This window comes from Chlorocebus sabaeus, chromosome 20 (genome assembly GCF_047675955.1).
Source record: "Chlorocebus sabaeus isolate Y175 chromosome 20, mChlSab1.0.hap1, whole genome shotgun sequence".
Classification (NCBI taxonomy): domain Eukaryota; kingdom Metazoa; phylum Chordata; class Mammalia; order Primates; family Cercopithecidae; genus Chlorocebus; species Chlorocebus sabaeus.
In genome coordinates, this window is record NC_132923.1 from 70,558,987 (window position 1) to 70,582,779 (window position 23,793).

The 23,793-nt window shown below is 37.7% G+C and overlaps 1 protein-coding gene across 3 annotated transcripts in view; it reads right to left on the bottom strand.

Moving 5' to 3' along the window:
- The window catches only part of PDE4B (phosphodiesterase 4B), a 446,330-nt gene that overhangs the window by 19,413 nt on the left and 403,124 nt on the right, over nt 1-23,793 (bottom strand). For 2 of the 3 annotated variants that reach the window (XM_007978423.3, XM_007978424.3), the window contains one exon: nt 22,603-22,715. In XM_007978423.3, coding sequence (XP_007976614.3) covers nt 22,603-22,715 — 113 coding nt within the window. Of the gene's footprint in view, nt 1-372; nt 22,576-22,602; nt 22,716-23,793 lie in introns of those variants that run through there. The other variant, XM_007978425.3, reaches the window with a different exon arrangement.

A 23,793-nucleotide genomic window follows, 5' to 3' on the forward strand; every position in this document is an offset into this window, starting at 1 on the left:
GAAACTGTAACTACTTTTAAAAATACATTTGTCTGAAATTACCTCTAAAATATAATTTAATAACCTATTTGGTGACAGGAGATTATATGTGAAAAGTTTAAGCGAAAAAGAAAAAAAAGAAGCATCTTTTAAAAAACAGAATTGAGTAAAAATAATAGGGTTAAAACACAGCATACTACACTTAAATAAAATGTAATATAACATGCTCTTATTTCAAAATAAGAGGTCCCAGTGGGTTAAATGAACACACAAATTAAATCATTACAGATGTCCTCTACTTCACACAAAACACGCATACACACACACACACACACACACAGATACATGTTTCACATTTTATCAAAGACACAGAACACAATCAAATTAACCCACCTTGATGTAACCCCAAGATACAGATAACAAATAATTTGCCTCAGGCATTTTGGAATGCTCTCTTTGCCACAATCCACAAATCCCTTTGAAAGAATTCACGGTTCTGAGAGAGCAATCCCGAAAGGATCAGGAAAGCCCTGCAGATCCAGTGATAAAATAATCAAAACTTAGAAAAGACAAAACCTCCAAAATGTATGGCATTTCCTAAGCCAAACAAAGCCCATCTTCGCACTCCATTCTTGCAAGAAGCCTATGCTCCCTGCTTATTTCCTGGCAGAAGAGAGCAATGAAATCAGGAATTGCACGAAGGAGCAAGAGCCTGTCCAAATGTATTCAGCTGGCTGGTTTGAAGCACTTATGAATTATGAATAGTCCTGGTGGCCGAAGGGGTTTCCACTCTTCTACATTAGTCCTACTCAGCCGAACTCTGCAAGGAAGAAGCAATTCTTCTTTCCTGAGGAGTTGCCAGACTAGGAAACACAGCCATCTTTTAAAAAGGAGAAGATTAAAATGGAGGAAGCCCCATGAATATTTAAGTAAATCTGAAGTTGGTACCCTCCCCCATTTCAACTAGGTGTTCCTTAACCCTCTCTCTCCACTGCAGACCAGAATTCTGCAGATGCAGCCTCTGCACAAAAATCCAGCTGCTCTAATGGATCAAAGTGATGATGCATTTGATTAATCGACTTTCTGAACATTTAAACAAACATTTAAAAAAGGTTAGGACCATGGCTGTTTTCAGACTAGGCTTGCCGGTACACAATAATTTTTGTGAACTAGCTTTTTGGAGGATTATTTGTCGCACACCAAGCGTGTGCCAATGCATTTAGCCTCTTTTCATAGTAAAATGAATGGGAATGGAATTAATTTATTTCATTTGAAAAGTACTTCCTATGCAGCATGTAAGTTTCTGCCCTCCATTAGCTCATTGATATGCATATTAGATTGCATTCGACAAATGTATTAAACTCTTTTAACCTTTCCATCTAAGATCCAGAGTGTGTTAGGAAATATGAACAGTCATAACTGAAAGAATGGTGAATTGTTTGAGATTTAGTGTTACCTCTTCTAACTCACATTAGAAATCTGAGGATTTAAATTAATTTTTATTTTATTTTAGCCATCCAGGGCATGTTGAGAAAGTCATTTCTTCCCTGCATGTTTCTCTCTCCCTTCTTCCCAGCCCCTCCCTTCTCCTTGTCAGCATTAGAGTACAGGCAAGGGGAAACACTAGAGCTTTACTGCAGTGGGATTCCCTGCCCCAGGCTCATCCCATTTCCCTCCTCATCTCTCCCCTCTGTTATCCTACCCCTGTACTCCCATAATTTCATTTATAGCACGTTGAAGGAGTAGCAAAGTACCACGGCAACAACCCCGACTTGCAATTGGCTTTTTTTCCTGTGAGGCGTTCCCCTTTCAAATGAGCATCAGCATCCAACAATAGCTTTATTTCAAGTATCCAAGCCCGGGGTTATGCCATGGCCTGTGCCTAGGAGACCTGGCTTTTGGAGGTGAAGCCAATGCAAGTCAGTATTTCTGCCTGCTGGCTCACTGCACCATGCATTGTTCTCAAAGATGTCCAATCACCCTCTTTTTGGGTAACCCTACTTGTGTATGTGGGTGTGTTTCCCATGATACAATATGTTAGTAACCAGGCATCTCTGAATCAATCATCTCAGCTAGCGTATTTTACTTATTGAACCTCTGTGCAATTTTGAACCCCAGGTGAATCTGTGAATCGCATGACTTCCAAAGTATTTAGTTTTAAAGACACAACTGCTCAGTCACAATGGCCTCTCATCTTAAATCCTTAAAAGACAGGTACTTAGGCTGAAGACTCAGAAGCTGAAGAAGACAAGTTTATTGCTCTGACCAATAAGCTGAATTTTGGCAAAGAAGTAAACTTTACTTGAATCATTGTAAAAATATCTTGTAAAAAGCTTAGAGACAGATGATTTCTTCCATAATTTTCTCTGCACTAGACTTAGGCAAATATAACATTCAAACAATTGTCTCATTTTGGCTTCTTTAGTCTCTCTGAAACACTTAGGAATGTTTTAGAGTCAATCAGGTTGGTATTAGTTCAATAATCACCTTTTTTTTCCACTTATTTGTCAACCATTTATTGAATACCTAAAATGACCAGGAAAAAGAGTGATGATATAGCAGTGAAAAAAAACAAAGGAACAAACAAAAACTCTTTTCATGCTTTTAATCAGCTTTCATTCTAGTAGGAATAGATATATTAGGGCACGTTGTTTAACCACAACAGCAAACAGTCTGGAGACGGTAGGGCCAGTTCTTTATTAGCTCTATCAGCATCTCTGCTCAGAAGATAGGAGCAGGTAGAAATTGGATCATAAAAGGCTATAAGAGGAAAGACTTCTCTGTTTATTTTCTTCCTATGGCCTCCCATTGCCACAGGACCCTGTTGGGATACATTGTCAATCACTTTCATTATGGGATCAGGGAGGTGGCTGTCAGCTGCAGGGCTGAAAATAAACCAGACTCCTCACCTTTCCCACATAGTTTACTGAAAGGATCAGTGTACTCATCTAAGTCATTAACAGATGAATATCACCTTCCTCCTTTCTAGGCCTAAACTAGTTCTCCTAGGAGCCTTTTGCTAAGGGCATACAGCAATGCCACCAAAAAACAAAGTCATCTTAAGGCAATCATAAAACACACAACATGGCGAAGTATGCAAATGAAGGTCACTTAGTGTCAGAAATTAACCTAGTCCTTTAAATGTTGCTTAGCAACAACTGTTGGTTTTCCTCCTCCATAAGGGAGGGCCCAACCACACTGACGTGAAGGCAATCATTGCTCTCATCAAAAAGCACGTATGAAGGGCCCATTTATGTTGGGCTCTGTACAAACTAAGAAAGGCAGACATGGCCTTCAAGGAGCAGACAGCGGGGGGTGGAAGGGTATCTTTTACATTCTAGTATATGTAGAGTCGAGTTAGTATGACTAGCGTTTAACTGTGTGATGAGACACATTAAGAAATAGAATAGATATGAATTATGTTTGAAGTGAAGCCTGAGGAGACAGTTGAGGAGCTAGGCTTAGTTGGGTTTTCAGCAACTGACTCCCACATGGGAGTGTTTCTGTTGAGCCAGAGGCAGCCACTATGTAGTAGACGAATCTTGACTTTTCATTCTCGACTCTCACTCTCCTGTGTAGTTACATCACCTCTCATGTGTAAAATGAAAATGATGCATGATTTTAGGATCTCAGCCTTTCAACCCTAACCTTTCATACTTGTATGATAAATTTTGTGGGTGCCTCCTACAGTTTGGACACATTATTTACCAGCAACCAAGACTTCCCAGAAAACAAAACTCCCTCTACATGACTGAGGAAAACAACTCAGATTGAAAATGCTTCAGACCATAACAAAGGGAGGGAAGCATTTATCATCCCTCAGAGTTTTATAGTGTAAGACTTTTGGAGTTTATTAAGTTGCATGTTTCATCCAGACTCAAAGGTAAAATAGCTCCTGGGTAAAACTGTGTCCCAAGGAGTTACTGGATTGAAAGGAAATGGGCATTATTTACTTTATTAAATGCAGTAGAGAAATTCACAAATAGGAACATTTATTTTAAAGATAAATGTGTCTCTACCATTTCATGCACACAGATACTATTTTCCCTAAGAATCTGCCTTCACAGGAAAACTCTGTTACAGCCTACCTAGAAATAATGTCCCCAGAGGAAATGGCCAATGCCACTTTTCAACACAGACAAGCAAAGTTTGTGAATGAACTCTTAGTAATAAAAAATTCCTCCAATGCCTTCTTAAGCTTATGCCCAACACTAGATTCACATATACTGCTAGAAATTGCAGCTATTTTTTGAAAAGGGAAGAAGGTATATTTTCTAGGTAAGTGATTTAATACTATTTGCCTAGAATATACCTTTTCTATAAAATTGTCTGAATTTTGGAATAAGTTCCTTTAATAGCGAAAAGTTATTTTAAAAGTAGAGAATAGGTAATAAAAGCTAAAATTCAGTTACACTTGATAGGAACATTTTGTTTGTTTGATGGCTTCAATTTTTCTTTAGTTTCAACACTGCATACAGAGATTATTTCATCCAAGCCAGTTTCTTCTTTTATTTTATTTTTATTTATTTTTATTTTTTTATTTTTATTTTTTTTTGAGACGGAGTCTCGCTCTGTCGCCCAGGCTGGAGTGCAGTGGCGCAATCTCGGCTCACTGCAAGCTCCGCCTCCCGGGTTCACGCCATTCTCCTACCTCAGCCTCCCCAGTAGCTGGGACTACAGGCGCCCGCCACTGCGCCCGGCTAATTTTTTTCTATTTTTTAGTAGAGACGGGGTTTCACCATGGTCTCGATCTCCTGACCTTGTGATCCGCCCGCCTCGGCCTCCCAAAGTGCTGGGATTACAGGCGTGAGCCACCGAGCCCGGCCCAAGCCAGTTTCTTCTGAAGTGATAGGACACTTCTTCACTTTTCTATATTTCTTGTGGGAGAATTAGTTTGAGCTTTATGCAAAGATCTGCAGGCAAGATAGGCACCATCTTGGTAATGAGTTCTTAAACTAATCACATAGGAGGAGTGAACTGGAATGATCGCAGGCTCTTCTTAAATCTAAAATTTGGCGATTTTATGTTTTGAGAATAAAACAATCCAGAAGAGTGATAACACAGGAAGCTAGTATAAAGCCCATGAAAGAGCTCCTTCTAAGACTAATTTAGGCCTGTTGAGGGTGACCTGATAAAACTATTCTTTACCCTATCAAAGAAAAGCTAAAGCAGGTACCTTCCTCTCATGGATAATCTCAGGATGAGGTCAGTAGGAGAAAACTGTAAGAACAGAGAATAAAAAGGTGTCAAGGAGAGGAAGACAGCCCCAGCAGTTAGTTACTCTTGTGGGTGGCTCTCTACGCAGGAGCCCAGCTGTGAGACAGGCGCCTTATTGTGTGGGATCTTCCTGTTTTTGCAGAATGAAACAACTGCCGAAGTCATTAAAGTCACAATGACTTTATTAGGGACTAACTTTTGACTCATGTTTTATACGTTGTTAGTCATAACTTAAAAAGAATTCCCAGGCATCAGGAAAGTGAAGGGACTGAAAATGCCTCCTGAAGGCACAGAATGCTAGTAGTGGTAGAAAGAAGTTTAAACTTCTTTCTGTTTAAACTGTAGTGATACAGTTTAGTGAGAAATGAAGTAAACAGAGTCTGTCCCTGTCTTAGGTTTGGCCCTAACCAAAGATGTAATCTTGGGTAAGCTGAATTAACTTCTTGGGGTTCAGTTTCTTTGGTGGTAAAATGGCTAGCTTCTAATCTTCCTTTTGACTTTCAGGAATTTTCCATGGAAAGAAATGAAGACCCAAATAAGTAAAGCAAATCTAAGTTTAAAATGAAAAAGAAAAAAACAGAATGGGGGATATAGTGTACCTTGTCTAAAACTCCTTATGAAACTCACAATTTCCACAATTCTTAACATTTCAGATTATTTGACAATATGTGTCTCATCTCTTCCCTCCTTTTTGCATTTCCCTGTAATCTCTACCAATCATCTGAAACTTGGTGTCCGGTTTCCTTATTGACAGGTTGGTCTTATTTGAAAAGCAAGTACAATTGAGTTGAGTTGGTAATATGGTCAAAGAAGTAATAATGGACATGCAATTGTCCATTAACATCTGCTTAATCAGCTAGAGTTCCATAATGGGTCATCTTAGCGAACAAGTTCTGCTGTACTAACATCTGCAGCAAACCTTTGGTGTGCCAGGGAACAAACACAGTGAGGTCATTCTCACTGTCCATGTGCCAAATCAGAAAGAAACTCTTCTGAACATGTTAGAATTGAGTGATTCTTTCCTTAAATGTTCAGCGATGTAGTAATCAATAAGTATCCAACGAAAAACAAGCATGAATATATCTACCATTATTCTGCATCAAAAATTATGATGAAGCAACCATAGAATCAATTCTACTTGCTAGTTAGAGGAAAGTATCTGCTCAAGTGACATATTAAAAGGCAAAGCAGGAAAAAACCATTAATGCCTTCATACAGAATTGAAAAATATCAAAAGATCAAACAAATTTGAATATAGCAGCTCTATATCTTGAGATTAGGGCTTGAACAGCTCTCCAAATTATTAGATATTTCTTCCTATCTATCTAACCCTTTTCTGCTGTCCATTTTTCTCAGAATTTCTGAAAACTTCTCAAGAGATGATATAACACACATTATTGGAACGCTAAAAAATCAACGTTCCTAGACCCAAAATGATTCCCATAAGAATGTTTATAGCAATTTCTCATGATCCAACATTCTCTCAACTCTGAAAGTTGCTGTAGTGATGTAATCAAATTGACAAAAGATACTGTAACTATTTATACCTAAAGACTGATATAGTCACTATGCATTTTAAACTATATACATAATATTTATAAACTATATTATTTTTCCACATATGTAAGGTTTAGCAAATAAAAATTTGGGGCACCAAGTTAAATTTGAATTTCAGATAAAGAAGAGTTTTCTTTATCTTTTTTTTTTTTTTTTAACTGTAAGTATAGTCCTGATATTGCATATCCAAATCACCTATGAAGAGATGGGATTTCCAGGCCATACACTCATTAAATATGTTAGGTTTAGGGACACTGTATATTTTTAGATAATTTAAACTTTTTGAACTTTTCTTTTTGACAGAGGACTTTTCTTCCAATGAAATGTAAGACCTAAAACTGTTCCTGGAGCATCACAATTTCATTTCATATACTTGATCCTTCCCTTTTAATTTGTCTGTTAATAGAGAAAGACAAAAAAAAAAAAAAGGAACTTTGAAGATTTGAGATGATGGTCTGATAATTAAATTTAGCAGAAACCTTTTTCAACAGATGACAAAAATCATCATGGTAACTAAGAAAAATCAAGGAATCAAGGTACATTATTCAGTTACTCTTTTGTTTTCCCATTTAAGCCTTTCTATATTTTTTTCTGTACCGGTATAATGGCTAATATTTAACTGAAAGCTTCTAGAGTGAATTCCAGGCCACAGGGCATTAATATGATTCCAAAGTAGATGACAAAGGTTTCTTTGGAAACATTTCACAGCTAGAAGCTCTACAACTTACAGTACTTTTCAACAATCAGAAGACTTGTCATGGATCAGACCCACGGACCATCCAGTGAAGTGTCCTTTCCTGATCAGTGAAAAATAACACCTATGTTTTAGGACCTTCAGATCTGACGTGAAAGTAGTTACACAGAACAGGGAAACTACCACCCAAATATTCTACTTTCTTTTCATAACCCATATGTATTGGCCATGATTCTCTTTAAGAAGTGAATTCCATTTTCAGTCTATACTACCTCTTAGGTTGTTTTAAGTCCTGCCTTATTAAAGTTTCTAATAGTTTTTGCAGCTACAAAAATCTACCATAGCTTGTTTTTGAGATTATTACTCTACCCCTTAAAAACACCATGTAGAACACGTTGTGTTTATTATTAATTGTATTGATTTCAGCTAGTGACTTTCATACAGCCCTTGAGGTAAAAGACAATGGAATGCTTCAATACCTGCCTTGGGAATTGCCACTTCTGGACTAGCGATTTCTCAGGGCCGGGACAGCCTACTAATCTGGCAATTTTCAAGATCAACTCTAGGGCCTATCAAAAAAATAAATGAAAACTTTGGGCTACATAGATGTATCCTTTTCTTCCCTGAAAGCATATATGTTATCATCTGTTTTGATATTTCAGTAAATCCTAAGCTAGAGTATGTACCAGCAAATTGAGGAAAATCTGTAACAGACTGGAGGTTTGCACATATAAACTATTAACTAAAACTATAAAAGATGAAAATAGTTGCATAACGTAGTTATAAAACAGACATAAATTTCATAGACTTAGCGATATGTAATTTTATCCTATTAAAAAGGTAGTTAGGCTTGTTATGTATTTTTAGCTATTATTAACTATTAGCTATCACTTTTATTTTATGATAGCTATTAGCTATCATAATTTAGAAGAGATGGAGAGATTCTTTGAATAAGGCACCTCAAGATGTATTGGTTTGCTGGGTTCATGGAAGGTTAATAGAGGCAGCTTCTACTGCAAACATGAAGTAGAGGGGGTGCTGGTTGCAGGTTTGCCTTACCAGTGAGCTACAGCTAATCCAACATCATAATAGCATGATATAGCAGCATATGAAGATTCAACTGAATCTGGAAATAAAATATGTACTGTAACTTAGTCTGAGAAACATGGCAAGTCATTGAGTCTCTTAGAGACTAGAATTTTCTATCTTTGAAATGGGAAGATTAGGAATAATATATGTAAAGTGGTTGCCAAGGTGTCTGAGACCTAGTGTGTGCTCTTTCTTCCACAGGATTTGTACTTGAAGCTAGGTTTTATCTGTAAATTTCAAAATAATCTGAGCTCATGGTACCTTTCTCACTTTGGATTTGCTTTTGGGTGGAAGTTTCAGTTGGTTCTTTGATACCTAAATACCTTATTTTCATTGTTGACAGCAGTGTATATAATTAACTACAGAATTCCCATAGCATGCTGCTGCAGGTGTGATGCAGTACTATGTCACATAGATTATGTGACACATGAGTTACTCATAGAAGTTCAGACTCTCTGGTTGACATTCAGATTATTCACCAGTCTAAGGAGCGTAAACCAGAATTGCCAGAAAGATAGATGAAGCAAGTCAAATGAAAAGCACCATAACTCAAAATGGCCTTATGTTTAAGTTATACCATAAAAAAGAGTCTATTTGGAGAAATTCAACTGTTGGTAACTATCCATTCACGCTTCTTTGGTTTAGCCAATTTTCTCAAATTAAAACACTTTACAACTTTTTTTCTATTGATTAAAAGCTATGACTGACCACAGACTACCTGACATAAGGATAACTGCATCAAGTATGCATTTTGCTCAGATTTTCACAGTTGAGATCAATGTGGTAACACGTATGAATTAATCGAATATGTGGCTGAAGTAAGAGGAGTGTCACCAATATGCCAGGAATGAAAACCAAATGATGGCAGATAATTAGGCTACTATTCTCCAACAGATATGGAGAATGGCTGAGTTACAGACATGTGTGCTCATAAATAGGCTCCCCAGAGAGTGTGGAACAGTCATTGCCAGTCTCCGAAGGGCTTAGATTCTTGTCCACAGGATGCAGACTTTTTGAGAGAATAGTAAGCCAAATATTGCAAAACTGAACCAAAAACCAACCAAACAAACAAAAACCCCAACCAAAACCATGCTTCACATTTCTGCTCACAGGAAGAAAGCATTTGTCCCTGACAACTTTGTTCTTTGTTATCTGACTTTGGATGAAGAAGGGTAGGAATAAACTTTCCCTTTTTTCAGGGTACTTTGGGGAGTCATTGGGAACCAGATGAGGGTTTCTCATGCAACCTAACAATTAGAAAGCTGGAATTAGGCATGGCAGGCCCCTGCAAGTAGCCACTGTAGCACAGCAGGAAACAGGATTCCAGGGCTCTAATGGATTTACCACTAACAAATACTTGGTCATGGACAAATTAAATTAAGTTTCTGAACCTCATGCAATTGAAAAAAAAAATTATTCTAATGCCTACCATGTGCCTATAGCTAGTCTAACTGCTGGGGCTTCACAAGTGAACATGGTAGACACAATCCATGTCTTCAGTAACTTTACAGTCTAATGAAAGATGTAAGAAAGAACCAAGTTCCATGATCAAAACCAAAAACTATAAATTTTGATAGTAAATTGTAAAACCAACAAGCTGCTGAGTTAGGGTACTAAAAGAAGGTCTTTCTAAAGAGACGATATCTAAACTGAGGTCTGAAAAACAAGACCTGGTTGACTTCTAGCTTTAAAATTCTATGATGATATGTTTTGTTAACAAGTTATACAAGAATATAATAAATTGTGGATTTCCCTTTAACTTTTATTTTTAAATTATTCAACTTTTGAGCAAACAGAACGAGATTGACTCTACATCTTGCCATTTAGTAGGTAAAGGACTTGCACAAATCGGTTATCTTTCCCAAATCTCAGTTTCATATCTGAAAATGGGGATACAGTAAGACCTTCCTCAGGGTGAGTGTCATACGAGAACACAGGTAAGAGCACTGTGTATGCAGGAACGGATACTTCAAATATGTTTTATTACCATGCTACACTGGAACTAACAATACAAAAATAAGACACAGCTATAACTCAAAGACAATAATGCTATTTAATGCTCTATCCTGATAACACAAGAAGCTTTGAGAGCAAATAAACTTTAAGTGAAGAAATGGGCCTTAGAAATCTCTGCATTGTCTCATAACTAATGTTCCCTTGGGCAGATGCAGAGTTTTCTGGGAAATGAAGTCCTGGATTATGTGGTTAGATTTGAGAAGCAGTGATTGGAAATTTCTGAATTTTTCCTAATCTCTATTCCTCCTTTCTTAACTTTCCAAAAAGGAGCTCATATTTTGCTCATTTTAACCCAATGTATTTAACTTCTTTAAAACAAAGAGAATCTACTCTTACCAAGGAGTTCATACTTTTGTTTATTTTTTGACAAAGTTCTTCTATTTTAGCACTGTATTAAGGGCCCAAAAGTGTCTTTCTTGAAAAGCAATATGTGACCTTTCTTAGTTTGCAAATTTTACTATGGCAGACAGCATTAGGCAATGACTTTATCTTAATACTTTAAATATGTAAAAGAAAAAATATAAATACAAAAGAATTTTAAATTAATTCCAATAAATTGAAGCAAACTCTCTGAAATTAAATGATACTGATTTTTAAATATTAAAAAAATACTAGAAAATCTTGATAAGACATTCTCAGGGACGCTCCCATGCAATGCAAGAAAGATGCAAATAAACTTTGCACAACCAGTTCCTGAGTGTTAAAATACAGCAGGAAAAAATTCAGTGGTAGCTCTCCCTGACAAGAACACAAATAATATACTGAGCCTGGCCAAGAAAAACATACCCATTGCATTAGTAAACATATATGTATCTAAATCATCTGACTCACTTATAGAATGGAATCAGTAACAGCAATCACAATGGACAAGAGCTACAGGCATTGGGGGTCACTGTTTCCTTTCAGCTTGCTAAATGGGTAGCATCTGGCAGGTTAAATTAATTCTTGTGGATTATGAGTGAGGGATCCAGAATGGGAGTTGGAGTCCACTTCATTAATGACCCATTAGAAGGTCCCTAGCTTCTCACCATCACACAAAAGTATACTGGAAATGCACATTGAACTGGATAGTGTAAAAATGTTTCATAACTTTAAATTTTTTGAAAATACTAAAAGAAAATCTCCATCTTTATTATTGTTCTGTGCCCACCAGTGAGGTCATTACCCTGCCAGCATTGTTGAAAAGCAGGATAATCCATTAAAAGTCCCCATGTCAACAAATGTCTTAAATGACCAAGAAAACTGCAGAGAGCTTTTTAAAATAAACCAAATATCAACTACCACCAACTGACAAAAACTTTCTTTGCTTTTCACTTCCATCTTTACAATTAAACAGAAAGAGATCTATGCCTCCTTGGCATGTATTAGCCTGAATCCTGCAAGGAAACTGGAGTCTAAAACATTCAACACTTGCAATCTGAGCAGACATAAATAAAATCCCAGATAACTAAAATGCTAGCTATGGTATTAATTGATAAGATAGGTAAGAGGATGGTCTATGAAAATGTTATGGAAGTTAGAATAGCTAAGGCAGGGTTTCAAAAAAAGCCCCACAGTTTGGTGTCCTAGAGGCAGAATCATAGCAAAAGGTCTGATCTGATGACATGTTTGAGCCAAGGGGAAGTTCTCTAGGCAATGATATATAAAGATGGAGGGTAAATCCCTCTGTTTCTTTATTCTCAAGTGATGATAATATTCTGAAGCCATATTTTCCATAGATTTTCTGACATTGAGGGTAGAGAGGAAGTTGGAAGTCCACAGTTTTCATCAAGAGGAGCTACTAAAATTTTTAGTCTCTCTTTAAAAAAAAAAAATCTGTGCCTTTCCTTTTTACACACAAATGATTCTCCTAGCCCTTAAATGGATCTTCCCTCAGTAAAATCTCCATTTTACCCTTTTTTTTTTTTGATAAGGTTTCACTCCCATCACCCAGGCTGGAGTGCAGAAGTGCAGTGGTGCGATCTTGGTGCACTACAACCTCTGCCTCCAGGGCTCAAGCGATTCTCATGCCTCAGCCACCCCAGTAGCTGGAACTACAAGCACGTGCCACTGAGCCCAGTTAATATTTTGTATTTTTAGTAGAGACAGGGTTTCTCTGTGTTGGCCAGGCTGGTCTTGAACTCCTGGCCTCAAGTGATTCACCCTCTTAGGCCTCCCAAAGTGCTGGGATTATAGGTGTGAACCACTGGTCCGGACTCATTTTAGCTTTTTTTTTTTTTTTTTTTTTTTGCGATGGAGTTTCACTCTTGTTGCCCAGGCTGGAGTGCAGTGGATGTGATCTAGGCTCCCTGCCCTCCACCTCCCAGTCTCAAGTGATTCTCCTGCCTCAGCCTCTCAAGTAGCTGGGATTACAGCATGTGCCATCATGACCAGCTAATTTTTTTTTTTTTAATTAGAGACAGGATTTCATCATGTTGACCAGGCTGGTCTCAAACTCCTGACGTCAAGTGATTCACCCACCTTGGCTTCCCAAAGTGCTGGGATTACAGGCATGAGCCACTGCGCCCGGCCTCATTTTAGTTTTTTAATTCACATTTTCTGTATCTTATTCCAATAACTAAAACACTAAGCTTTCTTATTCACTTAAGAATTAGAAATTTTCTTTTCATTTCTTACATTATATACTAAGGAATTTTCTTTTACTTTGTTCTACTTCATAACATAGATAATGATTAGAAATTATGGAGGAAAAAAGAGCTAACTTTAGATTGTCAAGGATCTTCTAGGAATAATTTCCCTTAATCAATATTTTCCCAAGATGCTCAATTCTCTGAGTAATTTTCACTTGATTTTCCCCACATTTAAATAATTACATTAATAGTTTATTATTTATCTAAATTTTATGGCAAAATATTTGCAGTATCAGCTTAACTCAGGGGTCTACACATACTAAGACTCATTTTAAGTTAGCTAAATACATAAAAATGTGTCTCTATATGCTGTGAATCAGACTTATTTGCTTTAAACTATTTATAAGACATTAATTACATTTATATTATGTATTATTTCTCAATAGGTAGCTACCAACACCATTGTACCTAACTCCACTAGGATCTTGGTAATATGACTCAAGAATCAAGAAATTATATTTGGGTTGTGAGAGCTTTACATAATTTGGTTCACTGTGCAGAAACATTCTAGGGTGTAGGGAGAGGGTCAAACTGGAATCACCATCTCAAGTTCAACTTTCCATGCCAACGGCTCGGCAAAGTGGCAGAGGGAACCCAAGGCTTACCAATCCAAGTGGTAAAACTTTCCAATTTATCATCTTCAGTTTCAGAGAGAGGAAAGAAAGAAATAGAAAGAAGTTAAGGGCAGTTACACTAACCACAGGGTATTTTTACTACCTAAACTTTGGCATTGGAATTAGTGAGAAAGCAAACAACAGTCAAAAGCCTCAAAAGTTTAAGGCTTTTTAAAAATTCTGAAATTAAAACCAGGGGCATTTAAAGTAACTCACTTCAACTAGTTCTTGCTATGTTTTGATCAGTAAATTTTCAGGCATACTAAATTAGTTCTTGAAATTATTAAGACACTTATGTATACCTTTTACACAAGATGTGTAAATGAAGAATGAGAAGTCTAAAAGTCAACATAAACAAAAGACAGAATGTCCCATGTCTTTCTCAAACATATCCAGCCTTTTACTGAAGATGAACAGTAAGCCATATTTATGATCAGACCTATATTTTAATACCTTAATCCCACCAATTCACCTTAAGACTTTGGAGAAGCCATGCCATAATAAAATTACTTTTCATTTAGAATGTGCCTTATATTTTACAAAATTATTTGGAGTACATTAGGTACTTTAATCCTCACTTGTTATTAGTGGCAAAAGCTACCTCATTTTCTCATCTATCAAATGACTTCAAATAGAAATAGATAATAATACTTAAGGCTCTCTTCTAGGCTTAAAGTTCTAGGACTTTGTCTAATGTAATCATGTAAAACTATAACTAGAAAGAAAATGTTTAGATCTTTTTTGGTTTGATTTATCAAATTTCAACATCAATAGTGACCAAATACATTAGATAGTTGACAAATTAATACTTCACTGTGCCCTGTCTGATTGACTTTAGCATAGCCTATATAATTGAGTTGGAAATATATTTTTATTTAATAATTTTTTTTTTTTACTATTTTCTTTCTAAAACAACTACTTAAAATCTATCTTTTTAGATATCAAATGCCAATACCTCTCGTCCCAAATCTAAAATTTAAAAATTGGCTTAGTCATTTTTACTTCCTGGTATCTGTATTCAAATTTCAATTTTATAATTGCTTAAAGTTAAAACATTATGCACTACGCTGTTAGCAAAAAGTGAGGGGATGGCGGCCATGTAAAGTGTTTAATAATTAATTTAAAAATTATAATTATTTTGAGTAGCTAAAAAAATTAGAAGATGAAAGTGACTGAGCCATGAAGATACACTTTATTTTAATACATTTGCTAAACTTCAATCTTTGGGGGCTCTAGATTTCAAAAGTGATATATTTTAAAATTGCAAGTAATTAGCAGAAGGAAAAAAGTGACTGATGAACAGAATGGCATGATTTATAGCTTTAAAATCTACTCCATAAGAAGAAAAAATTATCAGGCACTTCCCAAAACAGAAACAAAAGAAACAGGAATTTTACTGTCTTCTTCATTTCTAAATAACTTAACAGTCCTTTCTTTGTGGAAGCACTTGGCTACTTTAAAGTCAATCAAACAAAGGAAGTTACAGTGAAATATCCAAGAGACTAAACAGTTTGGCACCACTTGAGGGAAACATCACGTACAATTGCGCAAGACAGAGAGGGGCTGGTAGGTCCCTGAAAAATGCTAGAGGGAAAGGATGCTCAGGAAAGCACATTGACAACTGGCACCATGCCTTCAAGAGCGTAAAACCTATTGACTGCAGCACAAATTTGCCCTGGCATCTTCTTGTTTAGTAAGTCCTGGTTTCCAGATATCTGAGCTATCTCTACTTGTTGAGTACACTTTTACTCAGAAGAAAAATGTTTTAGAAGAAAAATGAAAATGCAAGCTCCACCCTTGGCTTTTCTTTCATAGATAACAATGGCATAGAACCTACGAGCCTTTTAGACTGGGACATATTTTAAAAAAAAAACAAAAAAACCAAAAAAGTTTTAAAAAGATGAGAAAGAATTATTTTTTAAAAATAGAGACCAAACTTTTATTCTGCTAATGTGCTGAATTCTATTTTTCAAGACTAGTGTTCTACATTTACATTTGACAATCTAAACATAGCTATTATTTTTTCCCTAATGTGGAGAAAGATGGTCACCTTAAAATGATTTATGTATCAGATTTTGAGACTATTATGCTCTCTTGTCAGCTAGCCAGAGGTAAAACAATCAAAGGCAATGTCCTCTTACTTCATTTCTGCTTGCTTTTTGGAGACTTGCTCACTTGGGGACTTTCAAGTGAGTTAGGCAGAATGATTGGGTCAAATGGATTGCCATTGAGTAAAGGAAATGGTTCTGTTAAAACCAATGAAGAACTATTTAAATAAAACAAAATGGATTACAAATCAAACTTATTACAAAGCACCAAATAACCTTCAAACTCTGTGATTTGCTAAGTTTTGAGAAGACTAGAACTTGGAATACTGAATTGCACTAATACTAATACTCACTAGTATAACTCCATTTTGTCATAGAAAGAGTAACTGAAACATTGACAAAGAATAAATAGCTTAACCTTCTCTTTCATCTTTATTTGAAGACAATGCCCAAGAAAAACAGTGGACATGTTACCTCCAAAAATTTCTCTTACATATTACTGAAGCATTAATTCTATTTTATGGTCATGTTCCATGCCTTGGAGAGGTTGTGGCATAAAATGAAATTGCCCCAATTATTTGAATGATAATATAAATTTAAAAAGTAAGAATAGCTTATCTCTATTTCCCTTTTTATTTTGAGAAGCAGGGAAAAAGGGAATTTGGGAGTAGTCTATAGTCCTTTGAACGAAACTTTATTATCTTATCTTAGGCCATGTTGGAGAATTTTAAGAAACAGATCTTGAAGTTAGCAAATTGATCTGAAATAGGAAATGGATTAGTTTAATACCATTATTTGCATTTTTATGAGCACTTTATAACCATTTTCTATAATTGTGATTGCTCTTTACCCTTATCTATGTTAGGAGACACTGCTTCCCAGGCAAGAAGACTGAGCCTAGGGCAATTAATGGCTGTCCTAGAGGCTGAGTATGGTAGCTACAGAATATAAATTTGAACCACGCCTCCCTAATGCTTGCCACAGTTGAAAAAACAAGATCACCCACCAACCAATCCAAAATCCCCTTAGAAGAATTATTAAATAACTCTAAACTTTTTTCTATTTTTATATGCCTCATTGGGATCATTGATGGTAAGTCAGATGAACTGGGTATGAATCCTGGCTCTATGATTTACCTTAGGCAAGTTATTTCAACTTTCTATGCCTCACTTTACTCATCTGTGAAGCAGGAATAATAACAGTACATATTTCAAAGGGTTACCGTGAATATTGATTATAGAATGAGGTAAAGAGCTTAGCACAATGACTGCATACACCTGTAAAGGTAGTTCTGTTGTTTACTAATATTATTCAATCAATAAACTGAAGAGCTGAGTCTTTTCCAACTATTTTGTTTTACAGAAGAGAAAATGGAAAGATTCCAAATAGTTTTATTGTCTATAATACTATACCTAAGGGAAGGCAGAGCTAGAACTCAAACTCATGGCTTATTCCCAGGCTCTCTTCACTTTATTTTGCTCCCTCCATAATTTAGTCTATATAAATCTGAGCAGTAAAGAGAGAAAATTTGAACCAAAAAAAATGTATGAGTGCCCACCTGGCTACCAGAATTCTATTCTGCCCTCTAATCCAGGGTCACCTCTAACACACGTGCGGCCACAAACCGTAAGTCTAAATATACAAAGATATGCATTGAGCTATCTCCTTTACTTGTACTTTGACAGATATTCCTCCATAACAGCCTGAAAGGTCAGGTTGAATTTCAAATTCTTGAACTCCTTGGATATGGGTTGGTCCTCTTCTTTTCCCATGCCCTTCCATCTCCAGGGACCTGTGAGCAGCTGGTGTGAGCCCTGGACCACCACCTGGTTGCCTAAGTTCCTTCTACACAAGTGTCTTCACACCTGTCATTGCTGCCTCTTGGTTAAACTCCTTAGGTCTAAGGGTGTGTATGCCTGCAGCACATTCCAGGAAGAGGCTTTTATGGCTGGGAAGTGGGTTCAAAGCCATCTGGACAGAGAATGTGGGGGTCCAGCAGATGCAAAATGTAGTTTAGAGAGGGAAGCAAAGCTGCTCCCTTGGCCCGGCCAACTCCTCACTTCCTGGGGTGGAGGGCAGCAGAAGGAAGTCCAGGCTAAGGCCCTCTGATTACAGCACAGAGCCCAGGAAAAGGATCCATCTTATGCTAGGGTGGCACTGCTGTAATCATATCATTACATTTTAGGCAAAAGTGGCATGAATATTCCTTTCAAGGACTGAACACCTGTCTACCTTCTCTCTTACGGAGCTCTAACATGAATCCACTGGCAAGTAAGATCTATTTCCTATCAGTTCTGCGGGAGTTGGCATGTTCCATAGTTATTGATTATTCAGTTAAATACAAAATGGTTTACCCCTCATTAGCGCAATCAGCCTGTCATGATCACCATCCAGTGTCATGCAGCCTAATTCCCAGCTGGCTTGGGGCCTGGTAGAATTGTGTGACTTTATCCCGCACACCCAAGAGCACTGGCAATTAGTTGCCTTCGTGCTCCCTGTTTAGTACTCTAGTATGGCTGCACCTGAAGAACTGGAAAAATAAGCCTGCGTAGCCAGGAGGACTCACTTCCCCATGATGGTTATCTGTAGCCGACTTCACAATGCCATAAGAGAAAAGGGACCATCTATCTCCCATTTCTATCTTAGCAAACATTTACTCAAGTGCTAGGTCCTAACACTTCATTCTAAAAAAAAAAAGTACTAATACACAGGGCCACTCTTTTCAACAACAGAATATCCATTTTCACCCAGCAGCACCCAACCTTTGTACTGCATATAAAACAGCCCCAGAGCAAAACCAATGGAGAACGAAAAGGACAGTGGAGGGCGTTTGTGGGGGAAGTGAAGACAGTGACTAGTTGCTTGAACATAGCTCCTTTCTGAATACCACAGCATGTTCATCCCTTGAAAAACATTTAGCATTCTGGGTAAGAATGACCCTTTTGACGTTTTTCACCTGAAAATTCTAGGTGAGAAACTAGGTTTCTTAGTACAATGAGGGAAGGAACACCTCCCCATTCCCCGTCAGTCACAATTATGCCTCCCTGGGATTGTTCTGGGTTGCTCCTTCCTCAGCCACTGTTGTTGCAACCCTGTACTTTTCTGACTGCGTCTGTCAGGAAGGAGACAGGAAATTCTAGTCACCCTCACAGCAGCTGCGCCATTCCTCCTATCCTCCTCTAATGACGTCGGTTGGCTTTGGTGACATGAGGTCAGGAACTGAGCCACAGTGAAGGTCAGGAAGATAGGTCACTGTTTATGCCGTTGCTGGGCTGGGGACCCTGCTGAGGCTATTTGCTTTCTTCCTTTCTATACTGTTTCTCTTTCCGTTCCTCTTTTTATAATGGAGAGCCAAAGCATCCTGTTTTCAAAACATCTGACTGTTTTGCCACTGAGGAACTCATGCTCTGATGCATTTTGCTAAAGTGTAAGACAATTCTTCTAATTCAGGAGGTGATGAAAATTGAAACACAAAATTAATGAACAATTCTAAGAAGGCAATCTGTCGTTAAGCAAAACAGCTAGCTCTAACATGTCTAATCGAATTTGGGCAGCTGGCAGGAGGCTCACTAGCCATCCTTTTCATCTTAAATAACAATACCATTGCCTTGTAAAACTTCTGCTGAACTTATTCCATCTTCTAGTAATTCTTGGAGGAAAATAATTTACAAGACTAAAGTACCTGGCAGCATCGTTCTCTAAAATTCTGGAATTCCATTTGGACCATGGCCAGCCTTAAGGGATCAGAGAAATTTGGGCCAAAGAGAGGACGATGTTTCTTATCTAACTCTCTGGGCTATGAAATACATTTGAGAAAGTCTTTTAGGAGATTTGAGTCACTCAGTTTTCTTCAGAATTTAAAGGATTAAGGAAAACAAACAAACTGAAAAAGCACAACCCTACCTAGATGAAGTAAAGATGAAAGATGCTTGCTCTTTCTCCACCAAACACAGTTAACTCTCTACCAGTGGCATGTAGACTGCACTTACGTAATTTCCAAATACCCCTCAGCATTACACGATTTCACCTATCACCATTCTTAAGATCAGATATTGCAAACAAAACTTAATGGGCACTTAGCTGAAACAGAACTAGGAACACAGAGTTTTTGCAAAAATGTAGTGGATACTGCTGATAGGTACACACCCTCTATAACATGTCTTCACATCACTTCCAGATCTTAAACTCAGAGACTTTTACCCTGGCTCCTTAGTTGATAAGGGTAAGCAAAATATGGCCAAATAAGACTACATAGTAATGGGATTGAAGATCAGGATAAAGTTTTAAAATGTCAACTTCAACTTGGATGGAAATCTCAGATAATTTCAACAACATTGAAAAGTGAATATGCAATACAAGTTTGTTTTTTTTTTTTTTTTTGCCACGGATAATTCAGTTCCCAAAGAACGGGTGCAGATCAATTTCTTTCTGGTGGTCACAAAAATGTTTGCACTGCATTATCTCGAACTCCTGGGCTCAAGCAATCCCAAAGTGCTGCCTCAATCTCCTAAAGTGCTGTGGTTACAGGTGTGAGCCACCACACCCTGGCCTCATTGCCTTATATCATATGTGTCATGGTGCATGTTATGCTTAAGTTTAACCTGAGACAATTATCTGAATAATCAATAATCTTTTAAAAGGTAGTAAAAAGAGATATTTTTAAAATTTATTCTTAGCTGTCAGTTGGGCATCATTCATGCACTAAATAATTGCTTTGCTTGACAATCTTTCCACTGTAGATCTAGAAAATGACTGAGGCTGCATGCTTTTTACTTAAGCTAACTGTGTCAGCATTGAAGGTTAGCCCTTTTGTTAGGGTTAGCTCTATTCAACTTTCATTGCTTCCTGCACACAACACCATAAAGGAGGAGCGGAAGCCTGAGGGATTGGAATCCTCACCCGTATCTACAGAGTGCCTGGTCTCAGAGCCTTACTAACTACTATGCTGAATAAGATTGTTTTTAATAAATTTGCAAGACAGTCAATGTCTATTTCCAGCACTCTAGGCATGAATGGGATTAGAAGACTACAGCTTATTGACACTCAAAATGAAAATCAATGGCAACTTGTAGTCTCTCAGGGGGTACTCTTTTTCTCTTCTTGGAGTTAATTGTCTGCTTTATCTTGGTGACTCTAGTTAGCATATTTTGGTGACTACTGAAGTTTGCCATATTCTCTATGGTGAAAGCTATTGAAAAACTACCCCATAAATGTTGGGTCTACATCTTGCATAGCCGTCAATTATCACAAAATACAGGGAACAGAGTGTCTGCTAATGCTCCAAAGTAGGCTCAAGCCTTGTGGAAGTCCGTCTACATGGAGTCCCAGTGTGATTTGGAGAAGTCACACAGCAAAGCCCTCCTCACAGGGAAGCAGTTGGTTGAGTTTTACCCCAGCCTGGAAAATCCCTGAGTTTAACCTTCAATTGAGACCTTCAGAGAAAAGTCAATAAATAGTTAATCCTCAAATGTGTTCTTTTCTTTTTTTTTCCCTTCCAACTTAAACTCTAAACTAAAATTTTAGAAAGGGACTTATTTTCACCCTTTCATTAACCAATAAACAAAGAGTTCCAAGTAGGAAGAGTTCCCCCTCCCCTCCTCGAGGATCTCCTGAGGACACACTGCTTCCTCTGTGCAGATCCTCTGAGCGGCAGCCAGCAAGCCTTGATCCAAAGGTGGTACTTTTACCCCAGGAAAACTGGAGAAGGGACACACACTCACTGGTGCACCTCTGGGCTGGAAAGGGCATGCTGGCAGGTGTGGAACAAAATCTCTTCTCAGCCCCAGAAACATAGACAACAAGACGATACCTCAGGCTAGAATGATTGGGACTCTGAAATGTGCACTTATGAAGGTATGGTGTAAGGCTTTTTAACAAAGTGTATGTGTGTGTGTGTGTGCCTGTGTACACACACATATATAACTTTGTATAACTTTATAACAATATGTATTTAATATAATATTCTCCAAGGTAAAAATACAAACAAAAAGCAACAACTCTCACTACATAAATTAGTACTCTAAGTCCAGGTGTTAATTAAACAAATGATATAATGATAGATAATGAAGGCTCTTCAACATTAAGCTTTGTCTAGGGATTGTAAATAAAACCATTTTGGGGGCAGTATGCATGAAGCAATTTCAAATGATTTCACTATGAAAATCAGCAAACTTAAACAAAAGAAAACTTCTGGTTTTGGAGACAAAGCACATTGTTTCTTTCTTATCTTAGATCGTGAAAGCATCACAAAAGAAATCTTAGAAAATCCCAGGATGTCCTTCTTCTTAGAGGGAATTTATCCAAATGGAACGCAGAACATTCTTTCCAATTGATATATGAAGGTTAAACTACTTTCTTGTCTAAAAATAAATATGTGACACCTGATTGCAATGCAGCAAGATTCACTCAGATTTTAGTTTCCTGATAATTGTAAAAAAAATTTAAAGCACTTTCCATTTTATATTGATTTGGAAGCTTTACAGACAGACACCTCTCACCTTAAACCTATTCCAAATTGCATCAGTAAGAGAGAAATTTCGCTTCTGGAAATTGAAGTGTACTGAGGATTTTAAACTTTTGCTGTAGCATCAAGACACAAGTAGAGTGTGACACTTTGGAACAGAATCTTCTAGACAAAGCAAGAAACACATTCTTAGGGTTGGTAGCGTTCCCTGGTACACTCTGCAGCAGACAGAGGTGAGGGGAGCTGGAGCTCCCTGCATGATCACACTTTAATGAATAAAAAGGTCATCTCTTACCTTGTTAGAAGCCATCTCACTGACAGAGCGGTAGGTCTGTATGGTCTCTAGCTGGTCTAAACACCAGTCTAATTCCTCCAGCGTTTCCATTGCTAATTTTTGATAAGATTCTTCTGCAAACAAACACACAGGCATGTAGTTAGGCTGAAGCGGCTGCAGGCTGTCCATAGCACAGTCACCGCTGCCACCGCTGATTCCGGCGCTACTGAAGGTGCTCCCGTGCTCCTTCATTATTTGCACGCTGGCTCCTTCCTTCCAGCTCTCTCCACCAGGAGAACAAATCACAGTGGTGCTCTGCCTGGGATGGCTGGTGCCAAGTTTCTCCCCCACCCCCCGCCTGGATGAGGTGTCGGTGATCTACCAAGAAACTTCCTCTGGCGAAGAAGGCGGAGGGAACGGGAACGGTCTCTTATAAGCTCGTCTGCATAAATGTGTCCTAAAACTAAAGGCAGAAGCAGCAAAGAGTTTTCTCAGGCTCTCTTTGCCTTAGTCATCCCAGGGTTCTTTAGGGTATGTGATGTCATTTCTGAGTGTTTTGCCATCTCAAGGAGAAATGAGGAAAGCTTTTTCTCATTTTGCTTTTCTTCTAAATGAAACAGTCAAAATTTGGGCGAAAACCGGTTGACGATTACGTTCAAATTCTAGGCAGTCATTCATGCTGGGGAATGTGTTCATGTTGGAATAACTTTTAATTCAGCGAACACTGACTCGCACAAGTAAGAGGCATAGGTTATTCCTTTCTCTCCCTGAAATCTTCCCTTTAATTAGAGGGAAAACGAGGTCTCCCTGATAAGACTCCAGTCTAAAAGAAGCTGTCTGGAGTCTTACGTGAACACGTTTATTGGCCTGGGAGTCCTGCAGCTCTTGTTATACTAAACAAAGCTAAAACTTCCCTTCTGCAAGTGCCAGGATCACAGGGAAATTCTGAACCGGACTTTCAGGTGGAGCCAGATGTGAACACTGCAGATTTTTATTTTGATTAAAGCTAGGGGTTCTGATTTGCTGCCCTAAGACTCTAGACTTTCTGGAAATATTGTTGGAGGTCCATACAAAAAATATTGTTGTGAAGACCACATTTTTTTTGCTAATTAAAACTTTTTACATATCCTTAACATGTCATTTTACATCCAAAAGTTTGTGAGTCTAAAAAATACTTCAGGTTATTGGCTTAAGAAATCTGTCTTAATAAAC